The 20,452-nt window shown below is 41.8% G+C and overlaps 1 protein-coding gene across 2 annotated transcripts in view; it reads left to right on the plus strand.

Moving 5' to 3' along the window:
• GPM6B (glycoprotein M6B) overlaps positions 1-18,198 on the plus strand; it is a 30,181-nt gene extending 11,983 nt beyond the window's left edge. Inside the window, exons 3-8 of one of the 2 annotated variants that reach the window (XM_010016239.1) lie at positions 6,148-6,334; positions 9,401-9,557; positions 12,850-13,021; positions 14,986-15,059; positions 15,369-15,434; positions 17,772-18,198. In XM_010016239.1, the coding sequence (XP_010014541.1) occupies positions 6,148-6,334; positions 9,401-9,557; positions 12,850-13,021; positions 14,986-15,059; positions 15,369-15,434; positions 17,772-17,921 (806 nt within the window). In that variant the 3' untranslated portion in view covers positions 17,922-18,198. Of the gene's footprint in view, positions 1-6,147; positions 6,335-9,400; positions 9,558-12,849; positions 13,022-14,985; positions 15,060-15,368; positions 15,435-16,136; positions 16,408-17,771 lie in introns of those variants that run through there. The other variant, XM_010016240.1, reaches the window with a different exon arrangement.
• The last annotated feature ends 2,254 nt before the right edge of the window (positions 18,199-20,452 follow it).

Raw genomic sequence — 20,452 nt, forward strand, 5'->3', positions numbered from 1 at the left:
TGTAAAACTGGTAAAAGAGAATAAATACCTTCTCAGAAGTGGGAAACTATCTGCAATGCAGTGCTGAAACCACAACTGTCATGTATATATCAAGAATATCTGAAGAAGTTGATATTAATGTTGAAAACCTTCAGAAAGGATCTACTTGTTCTTTGAGTAGCTCTTAAATATTACAGATTGGGATGAGACTTACTGGATGGATCAGACTACTGCAGATCTCACTGCATTTCACTTGAATGAAGCATCTTGTGCTAGCCACTGTGACAGAGGAGAGTGGTGGTCTTGCTGGATTACAGGTCTGATCCTTGGTGGCAGCCCTGATGTCTGTGGTCTCCAAAGGTCGTGTCTTCCCATCATAGATACTGTACTGGCTAGGAAGGAGAATTTATTGATTAACAGCTCTGGAAGAGGGGGATGTGAATGCAGGGTGGGGGGAGATGATCAATCTTTAGACCAAAGTACCCTTGCATTAAGTTTTCTGGCTCTCATGAACAGTTCATTTTTAGTATAAGTTAATTTCACAACTTCTGATTTAGGAAGGACAGGAAGGCAAAATTAGGAGAAGCTGAACTTGAAATGAAGCTGTCTGTGGAAGAGCTTTAAGAAGTTTGTGGGAGGAAAATGAAAGATTTTCTCTATTTGAGTTCATCACTTATTTAGTCTGTTTAATGTACTTAATCCAAAAGTATATGGTGAGTGAACATTTATTGTAATTAATTACAGAGGTTTTAGCTTTGTGTCATGTTTTGGAAATCAGCAAAATTTGAGATGAACGGGTAAGCATAGATCTTCAACAAAGACTTCCAAGTGATTTAACACACAGCCTTTTTATTTTAGTGCCCCTATTAAGGTGTGGAAATAAATTTGTCACATGCTTTAAACTTGCCTGTGTAAGATTAAATGTTTTATCTTATTATACTGTTGCCACTGACCCTTGGCTCCTGGTGTGGGTGATAAATGTGGGAAGTAAGGTTACCTTTCTGCCAGGTACTGGCTTATTCTCACACAGGGAAGAAGGAGATAAATTCCATTTTTGCTTCTGAGGTATGAGTGTATTCCTGCATCCCTCACTGCTTCCCCTGTAGGGGCCAGTCATGCTGTAAGGTATGAAAATGTACATCCAGTGTGCATAAGCCATTCATAATGGAGATTTAAAAAAAATACAGTCAGTGGCAGAAAGGAAAATGGACATTTGCTTTCATTGACTTACAGTTCATTTTCTGACAAAGATCCATGGTGATTTATGACTCCAATGCTATTATGCACTTTTGGTATTGGGTAATCTTCAGCACTGGAGAACTGGAGGTGGATCTAAAGTACTGACCTCTCACATTTATTTATGAATTGGGAGTAATGCTCCCAACACCAGGCTCCTGTGGATGTGTAATAATGAGCCTGATTTACATGAGATGGCTGCATTTAAGATGTTATCTAGTGCTTTAATTTAAGAGTATTATCTAGTGCTTTTCCTTTCCTTGGGTCTTTTGTAACATTCTCTTTGTTACAGCAGTTCCTCCACATGTGCTCCCTGCACTGTGGTGCTGAAGCCAACAGAGATCATGGTTCTGTGGTGGAAGATGTTGCATAATTTCTACCACATATTAACTGGGCAAGTGTCCAACATGCCAGGATTTCGAGAAATGCATTACCCGGCTACAGAAAGAGATGAGAAAAAATTGGTGCTCATTGCTTCATCTTTCAGAACAGCAAGACAGATTTATGGGAGGGAAACAAATGAAAATTCTAAGGAAAAGAGTTGGAGCTAACTTGGAAAATGCTCATGGGAGCCTGGAGGTTTAGATCCTTGAAATGGAGAGGTTTTCAAACTTCTTTTCAGGCTTTGTTCCTTGCTTTTTGTTCCATAGTGACCTTGCCTATGAGGTCAATGATTCATACCTGAGATACACTGAGGGACTAGTTCAACCTAGAAGGAGTTTGGGATGTTAGAGGACAGCCTGGTTTTCTGTCCAGGAGGTGTGGACACTCTTCCCTTACTTCATGTTTTCCATGCTTTGCTTAGAGGAATGGCTTTGTGATGGCTTTGTCTGTCTCAGCTTTTGAAGTCTGGCTTCGAGAGCTGATATGTGAGCTTCCTAGGGCAAGCCCTGGGAATACTCAAGACAGCTACCTGATCCCATTGCATTGTCTTTTGTCATTTCTGAAGCACAGAATTGACCTTAGTAGGATGAGTTAGAGTCTGAGAATTGCCTTTTTTTTTTTTTAAGACCATTTTCCATTAATTCTGCATTACCTTGCTTTTCTGAGTTTAAATCTTAAAGCTGTACTTAAAGTATCAAAGAAGGTTTAGCCACACAATTGCCATTTGACATGGGAAATTGAATGGCTAAGCCCCTGCATATATGCGGTAGCCTGTACTCTGCTGGGTAGGTTGTATAATTGTTCTTCATACATTAAGCAACCAATTGCTGATTTGTGTACATATGTAGGTTCATCCTTTACCAATTTCCTGTGACTGATAGTTTCCAGGAGATTAAAAGAATAGCCGGTTCCTGTTTTTTTCTCTTCTCTTTATTTTTGTCCTGTAGCAAGAATATTTGTGTGTGTGTGTGTGTGTGTGTGTTTAATAGCATTCATTCCCTAGAGAATAATCTCAGCCCTTGTTTTAGCTGGCCTCCTTCTGAGAGTGTGTTAAATCTGTAGCCAAGATCACAGGCAGCTCTGGGCAAATCATTGGGCTGTTATTAACCTGCCTCCATGGCAACTGCTGCTTGCCAGCCTGAGGACAAAAAATGTTTTTATTCTGCTGAGTTGCACAAAAGGTTCTAGTGATGCCTTGCACAAAATGGCCATTGAAAGGGGAGATGCAGTGATGTGTGTTTGTGCTGTACAGTTTCATATTTAAATCGTTCTACACTGTTGCATTGGAAGTGGATGTACAGCTGAAAAGTTCAGCGTGTTGGTCATATGGAAATTAAAAACTAGCAGAAAATTGGAAATAAACTTATTTTAATACTGCTTATTTGTGTCAGCTTGAGTTCACAGGCCTCCAGCCTGCAGTTGCCATCAGTGCATTAGCAAGTTATTTTGCGAACATGAACTAGGCAAACATCATCATGGGTTTTCAGTTGTATGGTGTGAAGATACTTGCTGACTTGGGGTTACAGAGAGAGATCATAAAGCAGGTTTCCTGGAAAGCTTTCACTTTTTTCAGCAATCCTTTGATGTGCTTCAGTGCTTGTTTGGGAAGCTTGGTAAGCATATGTAAGTGCTTCATGAGCTTCAAATTTTAGCTGGTTTTGAAAGCTGCTCTTGGCAGTACTGTTTTAGGCTTTCTTTAAAACAGAATTATAAACCCAGCTATATTGCTCAGGCTAGGCATGAATTTAAGCTACTCATAAAGAGTGTTCATAGTGGGATCTGTTGGGGGTCTGGCAGCCCCAGCACTGTGATGAGGTTGTGTCTTGCAGTTAGTTACCCTCTGGCAGGAGGCTGTGCAGCTCTGCTGTCAATTTGGGTGCAGAATGACTATGTATGGATGGATAGATGGATGCTGTCTCTCGGAAATGTGCTGGTTTGGGATGCTTCCTGTGCTTGCAAGCTAGCAGCCTACTATTTCCCTATGAACTTGGGTCCCTCTGCTTCCTGCTTTAGACTTGCTGCAAAAGTGAGTAGTTTCTGCAGCTCCACATTTGGGCAGTTTTCTGTGCCTTGCTCAAAATAGTGTGGTTGCTTTAGACACCACTCAGAGCATCCCTTGGCCATCATCTGTGCTGAATGAAGTGCCACCCAAATATTGTAGTGACTTTCCACTTGGGCTGTAGAGGAAGGCATAAAGAGTATGGTCACAAAGTTGCTTTGTGCAGCTGCATGGCGCTGGGAGATGAGAGGAACTTTGCCACTGTTGGGTTGTGTTTAAGAATCTGTGGATTAGTGGCAGATATTGTCATGTGTTTGGGTAAGGGATCCAGCAGATTCTCCAGGGTGAGTTCTGCCAGTGGCCTGGAAAGCTGGCTGTGCAGTGTAGGGTGTTAATCATCAGTCCCGGGTCTACACCAGTGTTTAGTTTTGTCACGCAGGCTGGTCCCATTTTCTGAAACCATCAGCTTTCCTTTCAGACCTTGACAGTCCCTTAGCTTTGCTTCCAGCTGTTTTTCTTTCCTGTCTTTGATGGGATCCTTCTGCAAAGCAATCTGTGGATCAGTATGGTTAGGTTCTCCTCCACACCAAGCAATGATCTGGCATTTAGTCACCATGTCCTTTAGGAGCATGGCCCAAAAGTCCATTTGTTTTGTGCTGGGCTGTGGCCATGTGTGTTGAGCGTTGCCTGCTGGATGAGAGTGTGGTTGCTCTTGGATAATCCTTCACTGCTAATCCTGTGCCAGGTGCAAGCATTCCTTGGATTAACTCTTGGAGGTTTGGGCCTGACCCGGGAGCAGATGCTGTGGAGGCAAGCCAGCCTCACATGTATGGCTGCTGTTGCATGTGGCTTGTAAGCTGCACTCAGGCAGATTCCCCAAAGCAGTGTACTGCGATGCAAGCTCTGGTGTCTGAACTCATCTTTGGACCTCTGTGGTAAAATGAACCCCGGAGATGATTTCCTCTGATAGCATGCATTTGGATTTTGTTTGCCCTGTCACCGCTAAGCTGCAGTGTTTGTTCATTCGGCAGTATTTTTGTCAAGAAGATAGTTCCTACTGAATGGACTCCAGCTGTGGGCTTGACTATAAAATCTTCCCAGGCTTGTTTCTAGACAATTAAATCTTGTTTGCAGTTAGTGAAGTGGCGTTTCATAAGTCATTTTGTTGGTGATAGCTGCTTAAGCCTGACTAGGACACTTGCTAGTGACTCTTTAAAAGAAGAGTTTCCCACTTATGAAACAGGAAAGCTTTCAATTATCAGATGCATATTATTCCCCAGTGCTCCACGGAAGTGCCTGTTCTGCAACTCATTCATTAGTGGGAAGGAGAGGGGGATAAAAATAAACTTGCCTCATGTGGCGGATGGAGACTTGCTGATCTTAGTGAAGAATTTTTGGGGTGGGAAGATGTGATGTGGTGTACACGCTCGCCAGCTGTCTCCCTGCCTTCAAAAGCTTTGTCTGTTTAGCGCCTTCCCAGAGAAGCAGCGGGCTGTTCCTGCGACGTGCAACGCTGGTCACTCCATTAAGCGTTGTCTTAATGGCTTGTGTTTTGCACAGTTGTATGAAATGCACATTAATGGAGACAGCTTAATGCCATCACCCTGAAGTAATTAATTGGTATGGATTGCCATTACCATTATAGCGCAGTTAAAAGCTCTGTTTGTTTCCGATTTACATTTCCCAGCTCTGCAAGCAGATGGGTTTTCAGGCCACACGGTTGGAAGGAACCTGGCAATTCAGCTGCAACCTCCTTATTACAGTCTGTAAAACAGCAGTTTGGAGGGGGGAATGGTGGTTTGTTAACTCAGTCTGCTTAAACGATTCATTTCATTAAAACTATGATTATGCTACTGCAGACTGTATTCAGGGATCACTGCAAATCCAGTGTATCCTATAAAGCTGGAAATGTATTGTCTATGTAACACAGCTTCATGTCACTGCTTTCAATATAGATTGCTACTCTTTGGCTCCCATTCAATTTTTCAGTTAAAATATCTGTATCCCTATAACCTCATACAGATTTATACCAAAAGTAACTTGGGAGCCATGGGAGAGTGGTAGTTAAGTTTTGCAGACTTAAATGTGTTCCTCTTCCAAGTGCAAAGTATCTCTTAGTTTTCCAAAAGGCTGTATTGTCTTATTTGCTTCTCTGGCTTCCTGAATTGTGCCAGTGTAGCTGGTGCTCCTGCCATTAGTAATGCTGAAACGTGGTGAGCTCTCTATGAGCAGCTGAGTCGCAATGGATCACTTTAGACAAGTGATTTTTTTTCTTTTTCCATTTCATAGGCTGGCTCATTGATCTCTTGATCCTGTAAAGATAGGAGCACTCAGTACACTTTCTGGGTGTTGAGTCCATACCAACAGATCTGTAGGTCACTGCTTTAGAGGGTGATGTTGTCTTGCACCACCTATAGATTTTTGCTTAGCATGTCAATGCCTGGGCCTTTTAGTCCCTGTGGCTTTTACCAAGCGGAGGACGGATGTTCTTTTCCTCATAATTTGCTTTTTGCTCATAATGTTTCTTTTGCTTTCTCTCTTCTGCTTAGGTTGCTTTGAATGTTGCATTAAGTGCCTAGGAGGAGTGCCATATGCTTCACTCGTGGCAACCATTCTCTGCTTCTCGGGGGTTGCATTGTTTTGTGGCTGCGGCCATGTGGCGCTCACGGGAACTGTGTCTATCCTTGAGCAGCATTTCTCCACAACTGCCAGCGACCATGCTTTGCTGAGTGAAGTGTAAGTATGCCTCCCATTTCCATTATTCCTCATAATACCCTCATGCTAAATGGGTAGAAATGGATTCAAACCCCAGTCTCCATCCCTGAGTATTAGGTTGCTTGTTTGTCCAAAGCAGTCAGTGTCTTTTTGATGTTCACACGCAAAGAACCAGAGTGTGTATCCTGCGTAACCTGTTTACATTGCTACCAATACCGTTTAATATCTTCATCAATGCCATAGGCAGTGGGATCGAGTGCTGTAACCTTCAGCAGGTCTGTAGATGGCACCAAGGTGAGTGGTGCAGTTACTTCACTTGAAGCAATGCCATACGGAGTTCACTCTGGGTGCCATCCAGAGGGACCTTGCCAGCCTGGAGGAGTGGGGCCCTGCAAAACTTATGAGGTTTAACAAGGCCAAGTGCAAGGTGAGGGCAATGCCCAGTACAGACTGGTGGATGAAGGGATTGAGAGCAGCCATGTGGAGAAGGACTTGGGCACGCTGGTGGATGAAATATTGGACACGAGCTGACAATCTGTGCTCACAGCCCATATCCTGGGCTGCATCAAAGGGAGTGTGAGCAGGAGGTCAAAAGAGGTGATTCTTCCCCTCTACTCTGCTCTTGTGAGACCCCACCTGGAGTACTGTGTTCAGCTCTGGGCTCCCCACGTAAGGACACAGACTTCTTAGAGCAAGTCCAGAGAAGGACCATGAAGACGCCCAGAGGGCTGGAACACCTCTCCTATGAAGACAGGCTGAGAGAGTTGGGCTTGTTCAGCCTGCAGAAAGGAAGGCTCCACAGCGACTGTGTAGCAGCCTTCCAGTACTTAAAGGGGGCCTATAAGAAAGATGGAGAAATGCTTTTCACCAGGCCTTGTAGTGACAGAACAGGGGTAACAATTTTAATCCGAAAGAGGGTAGATTTATTGTGAAATATTTGGGGCTTTTGTGTTCCCGAGGCTTCTCCACGAAACCAGCGGAAAGCCTGGAGGCCTGCGTCAGGGCCTGCACTCAGCACCCAGACCCACCAACGTGAGTCTCTCTCCCCTTGGCACCGAGGGATGCGGGGGTCCCAGGCTCTGGGCTGGTGGCCTGAACACGCCGGGTCTTGCGCGGCCCCTCCAGCTGAACTGCCGGAGTGTGAAAAGGCTTTTGTGTGATGGCACTGAGGAGTTTTGCACACGTAGTGATTCATGACGACCGCAGACCAGCGTTGGGATCCTGACTGGGTCTGGGTTCAGCATCTTGCCTGCTGCTTACCATAGGCTAGCACTGCCCACAGGCACAGCCGGGCCGTGGCAGGGGGACAGCGTGAAGGAGGGCAGCCAAAACCTGAAAGCCATCTGAACGCTCTGGGAGGGGTCCCTGTGCAGGCCACCCGCGTCTGTGATGAGGGGCCCTACGTGGGGCACACTGCATTGTGTGCAGAGGGGTGCACTGGCAGCAAACAAGGCATGCGTGCTTTGCTTACCTGCCCTTAAGACCCAGCTTTTAGGACGTTATTTGAAGACTTCGCTACCAGGGTCCAGCTTGACACACTTAGTTTTCATGTGTTTCTTTCCTTTCCTTTCCTTTCGTCACTGCTTCTGTGTGCTTGTGGACATAGACCTACCAGTCTGCATGCGCAACTGACCCCTTCCCATCCCCTGGGATCAATGGCATCAGTCCTGCAGCACCGTTACAGGGCTTCTGGCCCCTTCCAGGACCCTCTGTGTCCAGACCTGCCACGTGGACTGAACCCCGCCAGGGTCCCCCATCCCAGCACTGCCCACCCTTACACCCTGGGACTGGGTACTGTGTCCACAGCTCCAGTGCATGAGCCATGAGAACCCTGCAGTTAGTTAGCCACAAAATTTAGCAAGTGGCCGTTCTTCAGCAACCAGGTGACAAAACACCCTGTTCTCATATCAGTCTTCATTTAAGCAAAATAGAAATTGCCAAGGCAGCCATAAAAGACTTAAATTTTGGGCTGTTGTTGACAATTATTTCTTGTCAAGACAGCATCAGCACCCAGGGAAACGTGTCATTCCTACCAAAACAGCTGAGGTCTTGGACTTGGTAGAGACCTAACAAGAAAGGCAAGGGAGGTGCTAATAAGGGGCAAGTAATTTATGGCCGCAGAGACATAAAATAAATTAAACTATACTAGTAAGGCACCCTTTGGAATAGATTTTTTTAAACTGGTTTTCATATTATTAATTTCTAGTAACATGCATTGAGTTTCTCCTCAGTGTTAATGGTGGTGAAATGAATTCTGCTATACTCTCTCAAATCTTGACTTAATTTTTTCATGCTTTACAGCACAGGTGCAACAGATTTATCCTGTTATTTTTAATCAGTTTGGAAAACAAGCATAACACTTCCCACATATAATTTTAAATGAGCAAGATCTTATTTTGATACAAGGGATGTGCTATCTGTCTGGATAACATTCAACTATATAAATGGTAGTCATTAAATTAAGCTAAAACATGCAGATGCTCCTTGGAGATCTGTGTTAGCAGCTACTTAGTGGAGAATGGTAAGACATCTGAGGAAAAATATATTTATCCTTAGAAAAATGGCAGCATGGATTTATAAAATTAACCTCTCTGTTCTTCAAATAGCTTCATCCAAAATAGCCATCCCAACAATCAAATTACTTTTAAGAAGGTGTAAGTTCTGGAGAAGTTGTGCTAATAGTGAAGTATAACTTTTGGAGACCAAAAGTGGTGTGTGGTAGATCTGACATTCAGATACTGAATCTGATTGATAATATTTAGAAATTACTCTTTCCATTTACCTATTCTAGACATGAGTGTCATTGCAGGTAGTAGATATTTACAAAATTGAGAACTTTTTCAAATAATATCTGAAGGAGTGCTTACACCATGTGCCCCAAGCATGTACAACACTAATGCACATTAGTATTGTTCACCTGTAGAAGTGGGATACTCATGCTGGCCTCTCCTTGCAGTCTGCTTGCTTAAAATGCGTTAAGGAGCCTTGAACTGTACTTCTAGAAAAGGAGTTATCTTATGATTTGGGAGGACTGACTGTGTTTTTATAGGACTGAAATCTAATTATATCTTTTCTATTCCATTTTAGAATTCAGCTAATGCAGTACGTAATTTATGGCATTGCATCATTTTTCTTCTTATACGGAATAATCCTTTTGGCAGAAGGTTTTTATACAACAAGTGCTGTGAAGGAGCTGCATGGAGAGTTCAAAACAACAGCTTGTGGCCGCTGCATCAGTGGAATGGTAAGTAGCATCAGAAATGAGAACAGTAGTCCTTGGTTTGACTCCTGTCTTTTTAAACAACAGCATATTGCTGCCTTCTTTCTTTAACTCCTTATGGGTGGTCAGAGTCAATCCCTGTTGCTGGTCCTTCCTTGAGCTCTGAGAATGCTTGGTCAAATCTAAATTCTGCAGGTGGACTGTCAGAGTGCTACCATGGCCTCCCATGTCATAAAGCTGAACCCACTTGCCTGGAGACTGCTAATTTTAAACACACAAACCAAAATTTGTGCTTTTAAACATGGAGCACGCTGGTGATGCTTGAAGGCTGACTGTAAAATGGCTGTGGTCTGCAGAGGTACTTAAATAGCAAACTGTAATGCTTCTGATTTCCACAGCCAATTCTGCTTCAGGATGTCTGGATCCTTCAGACAAACAGTAATAAATGAAGCTTCGCAACATCTTTGCACTTGAACCAAGTATTGCTGTCTTTCTTTTGCAGATGGCAAAAGTCACAGAGGCGAATGCTCCATCTCTGGCAGCGTTCAAGGCCAGGTTAGACATGGCTTTGAGAAAACTGCTGTAGTGGAAGGTGTCCCTGCCTGTGGCAGGGGGTTTGGAACTAGATGAACTTAAGGTTCTTTCCAACCCAAACCATACAATGATTCTATGATAGATATAACAGGGAGTCTTTCTCATAAAGCTGAAACACTTAAAACCATAAAGTTACAATCCATCTTCCCTTCAAAATACTTCTGTATGAGAACAAAATTTTAAACAAAGTTTAACTAAAAATAAAACTTCGGATTCTCACCCACATTGCCCCCCAGGGCGCACTCTGCAAGAACAGAAACATAACCATGTTTCTGAGACAGGATTTCAAAGCTATTTCTGAAAATCTGAATTCAAAGCTTGTAGTTATGGAGGAAGCTAAGCAGTATGACAGATCGCCCACGGGAAAGTGTGGGTGAAAAGAGAAGAGGCTTTTGATGTGATTGTTGCATTTTAATATACAATCTATATCCTGTACTTTAAAAATATGTACTTTCAGCTGGTTAAATACAAAAGAAATGCATGTTTATTTTCAAGAGGGTTAACAATTTTCCACTGTACTGTTGGGTAGTTACTGAATTTTCCAAGAGCTAATAAAAAGAAGACATACAATCATTTTCCAGTCAAGCAGCTATTAACTTGCTTTTTTTTTCTAGCAAGTATGATCTTCACTGAGGAGCAAAATTAGATCTATAACAATGTTTTCCAAAGATCCAAAATATAGTAGAAACATACACATATGTGCATCTAATTGCTGCAGAGAATTGCTTGTGCAGTTGAGTAGCTGCAGGCACGTGATTGTCAGCTGCTTACACAAATACCAGCATGACACATAGAAATATGACAGAAAAAATGTATTTTCATGCTTGCCCATATTTGTCCACATAGTGAAGGAGAGAATTTAGCAGCTGAGTAATAGCTTTGAGCTCTGGTTAAACACATTAGTGTTAGTGGTGACAGTCATGGCATAAAAATTCCTGTATGCTGCTGTGTAGAGTAGAACTGCTTAAAACACCAGGGTCAGAACAAGATTTGTGAGGAGATAAAATATCTTAACAGAATGTTGGCTGCAGCTGGGTATGGACAACAAGCTTTTGGATATACAGTATTATTTTTTTCCTCCTTAATCAAAAGCTCTTCTACTCCTTTCTCTGTTGAATTACTGAGCAAGGTCCTGAAAGGCTGTCCCTTCCATCTTGCATAAGGTTGTAGCAGAACACAGACTTCCAACTTCCGTAAACTATTTGTTTTGGCTGTGGTAATGCAAAATACCCATTTCCCACAGTTATCACATTAAATGTGAGAGTGAGTGTGTTTTTTCCTGGCTGTTTTAGGAGCTAAAGGCTTTATGTTCTTCCTTTCATGAACACTTCCACATACATATATGCAAACACACTCATCATAAAATGTGGATCTATAAAAATCCTGTAAATTGGTCCATTTATCCAAAATCCAAAGAGAGAATTCTCAATTCTCACGTAAAACATAGGTCTGGTGAGTGGCACTATCTAATATGAAATAGTGTATTTCAGTTCAGTTGTGTATGAATTAGAGGCTAGCTGGGTTACTTGTGGGCCTTAGTTTGCAAGCTCTCCCACCTCCCCACACACCCCAACTTCACTGACTGTAAAGCCTAACCAATTGCTCAACCTTTCCTGTAATGTTTGCGGTGTTGTTCAGCACATCTGGACAAAAACCTGTGAGGATGTGAACTTCCACCACTGCAGCATTAGTTCAGTGTCTCATCTCTGGGTGAGGCTGAGAGAACCTTCTCCCCCATCAGAGCCTTTCCCATCCTCACTGTTGTTCTCTGGCACACAAGTTTTAAGTAAGATAGTGCAGCACCAGCGCAAGTAAAGTCTTTCCAGTACACCTACAGTTAAATAACAGCGAACAGGGAACACAGAAGATGTCATAGTGTTCCCCCACTTTCCAAGTGGGATCCAAATCCTTGTCTCACCAGGAGGAGGGAGGTAAGAACTGATGCCAGGGCTACTGTTTTATCATGAAACTTAGAAGCAGAGGGAAAAGGGAAGAAGCCCAGTAGGTGGGAGTGGGAAGCTAGAAATTTCCAAAGCGGTGAGTGCCATACCTTGTAATCTTACCAAAGAAAATGCATGTAGTAATTTTTTTATTTTTAAAAAGAGCAAACCCAAACCAGCAAATTTCAGTGGAAAATCCATGATTCTCTAAGGTGAAGTAACTCATTTTCTTCTTTGCAAATGTGTATCAGATCAACTGAATCTTTCTGATTTGCTGTAAAGGTTGTGGTATGTTTTAAAAAATAGGCATTCTCAAATGTTACATTCAAAATTGACTTCAGTAAATCAGGGAGTATGGGAGAGCTCTGTGAGCATCGATTAGCTCTGTTGTTTTGATTTGCAAGTTGCATAGAAATGCTAGTATGTTACAGTTAATTAAAAAACTCCTTGAACTGATTTTTGTTGGAATGTTACTGGGTTTAGCCTACAATCAGCATCCCTGCTTAGCTGAGAATCTTGAGGAATTAATGGACTGCTCTTTCAGGAGGGCAAGCTATTTGCTCAAACAGGCTGATGAAAAAGGAAACATCTGAATTACTTTCTCAGTAGACCTCAAACTACCGAAGTAATTGTAAGCAATGAGAATACTGATTTTATTCATGCTTGTTTTATTCCTTGATTGCCAAAAGTATACTTAAAGATTATTTTGAAGCCTTGTTAAGGAAAATTCAAGTGTTCTTTTCAAAGAATAAATGCGAAGTGCTTGTGTTTTCTCTGCCCAGTTTGTTTTCCTCACCTATGTTCTTGGAGTGGCCTGGCTTGGGGTCTTTGGCTTCTCTGCTGTGCCTGTCTTTATGTTCTATAACATATGGTCAACTTGCGAAGTCATCAAATCACTTCAGACAAATGTGACAGTTCCAGGGGACCAGATCTGCGTGGATATCAGGCAATACGGTACTCATTTTAATCCTGATTAAATGCTTTATCCTTTCTCCTTGGTCTGTCTTCAGTAGTTTTATCTCAGCCTTATCAAATGAACCAAATGCAAAAGCATCGTGTGTCTCTGAATGTGCTATTACTCTTCTAATTAATTCAGATTACACTGATCTCTTTCCAGATGCAATCAATTTAACTGAACTGGCAAGTAATTTATCTAAAATGATTTTGTGGCGGTTTCCAATACTATACTATTAGGTTTAAAAATAGACCAGCCTCAAAATAAACTGCTTGGAACCAGTGCTGAGAAATAGATAACCAGATCTTGGTTTTTGAACCCACCTGTATATATTCTTTCTTTTCAAAAAGCTGTTTTTACGTTTAAATAGGAAGTTAACACCTGAACTTTGCACTAACAGTTACTTTCAGTTTAAAAGACCAAAAACCTGCAATCAAGAGTCTGCCTTAACAATTAGTGAATTGATACTGCTTTCTGATGAGACACAGCAATCCCATGGGTGTGCAGGTAGCAGAGGAGAGAGTGGGACAATAACTTAAAATAGGATCAGGCTTTTCAAAGTAGTTCATTCCTTAGAGGTGAATTTTTTCTGAAGTTAGTCTTTGCAGCTTCCCTTGTGCAGAAGAGTTTTTGTCACCAGGACTTTTGGCTTCATTTTAGCTAGCGTTTTCTAGGAATGTTTCTTTCTTTCAACTAAGGCATTCAAAGCTCATGTCCTGGTTTTGGCTGGCTCAAACCACGACAGCTGAGGAAACGGATTCAGAGTTGAAAAAGTAAGGAAGCTTGGGCTTGCTTTCCTTTCCAGACTGTAAGTCCAGTAGGAGAAGATACATACTCATTTTAAAGGCAAGAAGGCCCAAATCAGTTAAATGTTTGCATCCTGTTTTAGCAACTGATAGCAAGAGGTTGGGAAGATTTTGGAAGACATCTTCTTCAGCAGCAAAGCCTGGGAGAGCAGGGAGGAGATGTGCTCCTCCACCTTTCTGCTTCTCCCAGTTGTTTGGCAGCTGTGCAAGTGTCACATGGTGTTTGTTCCTCTGATCAGTAAAATCATTTGGGTTTCAGTGCGTGGTGGGAGAGAGCAGCTTCTTAACCAGCATCTCGTGTCACTGAACTGCCCTCATGTTTTTGGCTGGAATTAGTAGCTAAAAGGCTTCAAGTGTATATTGCAGTTGCAGAGAAGATGCTGGCTTTAAAGTGAATCCTATAAAATCTTTTTGAAAGCCGAACCATCCTGAGATAATTTCAGTGACCTGCCCCTTGCAGAGTTGCTAATTCCAGCCAGCTGAGTTTGAAATGCAAGCTCGATGGGGGAGACAAGCTGGTTTTCTCCTATTTCAAATGGCTTTTGCTTAAGCTTTACATCTGTTACAGGTCTAAGAGTTTAAGTTATTTTAAATCTGCCAGATCCCGTTGACTTTTCAGATTTTCAGTCATGTTAAGAAAAGTAACTGGGAGTAGGTGCGGCAGACTGAGCTTCCTTGTAGCAGTGTTCCCCACATGCTTTTTACCTATTGGAACTAAACCAGGAAAAAATCCTGTAACTCTACCATCTAGCTCCATATTCACGCTCTCCTCATTTCAAATAGATCTTAACCTAGTAAGTAAGTAAGTGCTATCCTGAAAGGTGCCAAGTACCTCTGAGGTGCAGTTCATCCCTTTCCAGTGGGGGAGTAGGCGGTATGGGACTGGACCCGGAGTGCAAAAACCCAACCAACCATTTGGCTGCCATATGGGAAAACCACATCTGAGAACATGCCTTGGCAACGAGCCTCAGTGTGAGGAGAAAGCGCAACTTGAGTGAGTTGTTTTAATTCCTCCTGCCAACTCCAAGCTCTGCTGGTCAACGTGCAGATGCCCAGAATGGGAACACAACTGGCAGGTGGGCGGAAAAGAGGAGAGAGGAGCAGAAAGTGTGTGTTGATCGCTAAAATTAGTGGTTTCTTTTGCTGTGGTATTTCAGGTATTATCCCTTGGAATGCTGTACCTGGCAAAGCCTGTGGCCCGATTCTAGAGAACATCTGCAACACGAACGAGGTACAGAAACATAACCTGTAGGCAGTTTTCGCCTACAAGTCACTCAGGCGCAGTGTAATAAATAGCTTGATAAAAATTCTGGAGAAAACTAATACTAGTAGTATAAAGAGATTGATTTAAACACAACACTGAGATTATTCTGTTAGGTCATCCAAAAATGCAAATTATTTCAGAACAGTTTTATTTTCTAAAGCTTTGAATACCTTGCGATGAAGATGCCTTTATTATCCTTATCCTTGGGAACAGTTGAAATGCATTTTGCATTACTCTCATTTACTTCAGTGTTTTCAACATGTTTTTTTCCCCTAGTTCTACATGTCTTACCATCTGTTCATTGTGGCTTGTGCTGGAGCTGGTGCCACCGTCATAGCATTGGTGGGTAGTATTTTTTGACGTTTTATTGCGTATCATGTTCCTTTCAGGCTTAAGATGCTTTAAGATTAAATTTTGTGTATCTTCAAAATAGTAATAGTAGACATTAAGGAAAGTAAGCTGTAATCATCATTATTTGCTGCTGTAGTTTGGTCATTACAAGTCAGCAGATCCCAAATATTTGCTCTAAGAAGTCATCATAACCCACCTCCCCCATCCTTAGAAAAAAATTTTTTGCATATCCTTTGAAAATCCTACTTCTACCCACTATTTCTGCTTTTATGTCCCCTATTTCTTTTCACTTTTGTAGTTTCTTTGATCAGTCGCTTGTAACCTCTTGATTTTTTTGTCTGGGCCCCGGGCAGTTTGGGTAGTCCAACCCTGCAATGCCACTTACAGGCAGCAGCTGGAAAAAAGGACGTTAAGGAGATGACTTATTCATACATCTAATGCTTCCTTTCGCTGCCAGCTTCTAACCCCATGTCAGCCAAACCCAGGTGTAACCCAGCTGTTTGTAGATGAAATAGTCTTTAGGTCTGTATGTAGGTTATCCTCTCTGGGATAAATGGCAAGTGATTTATCTTGCATCTTCACCCTGGAAGAAGCTCAGAATAACGTCTGTTGTAAAAGTATCGACAGTTGCCCAAGTGGGCTTGAGCCGTCACCTTGTATCTTACTCTCCTGTATTTTGTTCTCTTCCACCAGCTGATCTACATGATGGCTACTACATATAACTATGCTGTTTTGAAGTTTAAGAGTCGGGAAGATTGCTGCACTAAATTCTAAATTGTATAAGCCCAGTAAAGAGCTGCATTGCGTAGCCTGAAATACCACTGACACCCTAGGCTAAAAGTCTAGCTTTCTGAATTTTGTGACAGTAATTGTAAATAGCTTCAGTGAGCATCATTTAGCTGATCAGATTAATAAAATGACTTCTTGTATATGAACTATGATGTGGATGAGATCTGGCTATTCTTTCATGTCGAGAGGATTCAGTTACTGTAAGGGTGTTTCTAAAGCATCCTTCTGAAGATGGGATGTTTTCAGTTCAAGTCTCCACTGGCTTTCTAACAGTCATCTCTAAAACAAGTACTGGAACAGTTCAGGGTCAGAATTGTTAATTTATTCTTCATCAAATACAACCCCCTCCCAAGCATACAAAATATACATGATGCAAAAAAGGAAAGGAGTAATAAGATAGTGCCAATCTTTTTCGGCAGAAATCGGAAGCCCAGGTATTAATGGACTAATTGGCTTGTGTTTCCAGTGATTCCATGAAAGAAGAAGTTCATTATTTCCTCTTTCTTCAGTTTCAAGTAATTGCCAAATCACACTCTCTCTGGAAGGAAATACATCCTTGCATTAGCTCTGCGTAGAACAATCACATTCTTTATTTTGGACCCTGAACTAGTGAGAACGAGCTTATAAATAGCTTCTGCTCTTGTACAGCTTGCACTTTAGTAACTGATTTCTCAGTAGCCAGATCTCAAAAATGTAAGTATGACTGCACGGGAAGCAAAACCATGCATAGGCCAGAGAGATCTTTTTACACTGTTAGGGAAAAGGGGGGGGGGAAGTGAATCAGTGTTTTCAGATGTAGATTTTGTTGCATGAAGTGTGGTGAAAAGAAGTTGGGAAGAGACGAATGCACAAACTAGAAAAAATCCACCCGGTAACTAAAAGAAAAAAAGAACCGGTTGCTACTTGTGGTACAAAACTCTTCACCTGAGGTTAGACAACGGAAATTTAAAATGTAGCTATAAAAATACACAATTAACCCAGAGATTGCATGCTTTTGCTTAGTTTTGGATTCATGTTTTGTTGTTTAATTTTTCGCTGTTACTGTAGCCTTGTTCACGTAAATAAAACTGTTTACAGTTGCAGGCTTTTTCCAGGGGGAGGGTGGAATTCTCATCTGCTTGTTGGGGGAAAAGACTTGCCGGGATCTGGGCTTGGATATGCATAACCAGCACAACCTCAGCCAGCAGTTCTCCTGAGCACATCGTAGTTTACGGATGCCATGTCTCACCACGTACAAAACCTTTTTTCTGCTTCCCCCATTCTGCATTTTAATTGATCCGTACAACTCTGTAGCTCATTTTGTTACTGTTCTACTAACTGCCTCTAAATTGTGAATAACTGACTGAAGTGTTAGCATGCCAGATCCTAGAGACCTTTGGAAATAGCCTCTGTGCTTGTTTTCATAACAGAATGCTTATTAACGTAGAGTAACTTTATTTTTTTTGGTTGTTATTTCAAAGAGCGTCTATTAATCTAACTAGCAGCTTGCTTTGCCTCTTGACATGCTCACTAGCCATCATGCTCACCCTTCTCTTCCAGATCCACTTCCTCATGATACTGTCTTCTAACTGGGCCTACTTAAAGGATGCCAGCAAAATGCAGGCCTACCAAGATATCAAAGCAAAAGAAGAGCAGGAGCTTCAGGATATCCAGTCTCGGTCAAAAGAGCAACTCAATTCTTACACATAGATGTTTGCCACAGTAATTCCGCAGAAGAATTCTGTAGCTCTGACAAATCAACAAATAGCTGCTCTGCAGTACAGATGTGTGTCTACCAAACAAAGTTAGAAGTGCAAAAGCTTCACATTCCAGCTCCTGGAACACTTTCATAGGGAAATCTTCCCATGGGTAATCTTCCATCCTTTCTTATAGAGAATGGAGGTTTTATTCCAGGCATTTTAAAAGGCAACACTTCACACTAAGTGACCAAATTATTCTTCTTCCAGACTTTTGGTATTTAGCATTTGATGTGTTCCTACAGCCCTGGGCCCTGCACAGAGCTGTGGAGGGTGCTCCACACCAGCAGGCAGCCACCCGCTGTGCAGACCTTAGGCAAAGGCACACGCGGCATCTCCCGAGCTGTGGCGGGGCTGCCCTGGAACACTCCTGGCGTGGGCCGCAGGAACAGTGCCCTGCTCTTGTGCCACACTTTTCTATGATGAAGCAGTTGCGCTCCTGTGCTCACAGGAGTGTTGAGCAGAGGTCCCAAGTTTTAATCTTTTTATTACCTATTTAATGGAATGTAGATCCTTGGATCTGGATAATGATCCCCTTCTTGGAAAATAAATGTCAGCTTTGCCTTAATATTTATTTTCTATAAATGTCTTAGCATTTATATAGTGGCAGGAGACCATTATCCTACATTTGAAGTATGTGAAAAGTGTTACCTTATTAAAATGACACTGAATCTGACTATTCCAAATGAGCAGATGAGAACGTTTGCAGAGATTTACACAAACAATAAAAATTACAGCCATAAAGCAGAATACAGGACGTCCACCTTTCTCTATCTTGGTGCTTAGCAAATTTATTATAGTCAGTGCTTCTGTGTTTTCCTTTTTACAAATTAATTAGCACATTAAGAAAATGTGGTGTTCAGAGAAACAACAACAAACAAACTGGTGCCATTTTAAAGTCATTTCCCATAGAAGTCTGCCTTCTAATTAATGTTTTTTTCAGAAGCATTCAGTGATATCTTGAGTATTAGTGATGGTATATTTGGTGTTTGTTCTATATGATATATATATATAAATGTTGGGGGGGGGAGTAAAATACATCAGCATTTGAAAAAATTAAATATTCAAGTCATACCCATGTTAAGCTGACGTGTGGTTTGATAGTTTTGACTGTTTGCTGAATATAAAAGCAAAGGAAGCACAAATTCCTTCAAGTCAGTATTAAGAGAAAAAAGGCATTTTGGGGGGTATTAACTTCAAATAGAATCTTTTTTTGTTAAATGTTGAAGTCTAATTTGACAGTTTCAAAACAGGGGCAAAGTTGATCAATGTAGAGCAAATATGACAAAATAGCCTAGTGTATGTTCTTACCTGTTGCATGAAGGAGACATTTCTACGGCAATGCAGGTGATGTTCTAGCCCAGTGTTTGCATAAGGGTAAAATGGAGGCAGTGTCTTAAAGCCTAATTCTTTTCTAATTCAGTGTAGCTATGACTGGGAGTTTTTGAAGTTTTGTTTAAGTAGTCTAATATTTTTATGTAAAGAGCATTAAATTTTGCTATGTATAAATTTTTGTAACCTAACAGTGAATCAATATTTTCTATCAGTGCCAAGGGCTTCCTGTAGTTACATCCAAGTGTTAAAATAAATATTTGTAGATAATAGAAAACACTTGTGTATGCTTATTTGAAAACAGACCTACAGCTGCTCCATCCTGGTGCACCTCCAGGCTTTCTGTCCCTATCTGAAGTTAAAGATGTTTTGTTCAGGAGCATCCACGTGCTCCTGTAGTGGGAAGGGAGGCCCTGGCAGCGTATGCTTCAGTGTGGTAAGTCAGCAGGTGGCTCTAGCACGAAGTGGTGGTAGTTGTTCCTGGCCAGCATAATGCAACAAGCACTACCTGTCCCATTCTGGGCATCAAACAGAAGGCCTCTCAGAAATATCCTAAGTGCCAGCGTTGCTGCAGCACCAAATTAAGCAGCATGTAAAATTAGACTTGCCACCAGATCACATACGAGCTTGATTTCTAAAAGCAAAGTTTATTTCTGTCACGTTTGTGGTACACGTTTCAGCTTCAGATGTATTCAAGACAGAGCTTTGTTTTTTGCCCCTAAATTCTGTCAAACTTGGCTTCATGTTCTTGTAGCAAGGTCAAGCTGAGCAGCCTCAAATGCAGTGCAAGTTGTAATATATGCTGCCACTCAAAATCACTTCATTGATAAAAATACTGTATTTTATACTGTAAATAAAGTTTAATGATCTTGCCTATAATCTACCTACAAAATACAAAGCTTAAATAAAGATGAGTTAAATAGCATTTTTATTTTAATCTCTCCGTTCTGGGCTGGTTAATACCAACAAGGTGATACACGAGATAAGGCTGCTTCTACAAGTGTTTACTTCCACTGCCACAGCAGTAAAAGGGACGTGTTGGCTCAGGTCTGTCACGCTCCACTCTGAAGCCACCTTGTCCCCAAGAGACACCTTTAAAAACAGGTCATGATGACTGCATTTTTCTGTCACCTGCACACTGTGCGGGGGGGC

This window comes from Nestor notabilis, unplaced genomic scaffold (assembly GCF_000696875.1).
Source record: "Nestor notabilis isolate BGI_N333 unplaced genomic scaffold, ASM69687v1 scaffold2936, whole genome shotgun sequence".
Taxonomy (NCBI): domain Eukaryota; kingdom Metazoa; phylum Chordata; class Aves; order Psittaciformes; family Psittacidae; genus Nestor; species Nestor notabilis.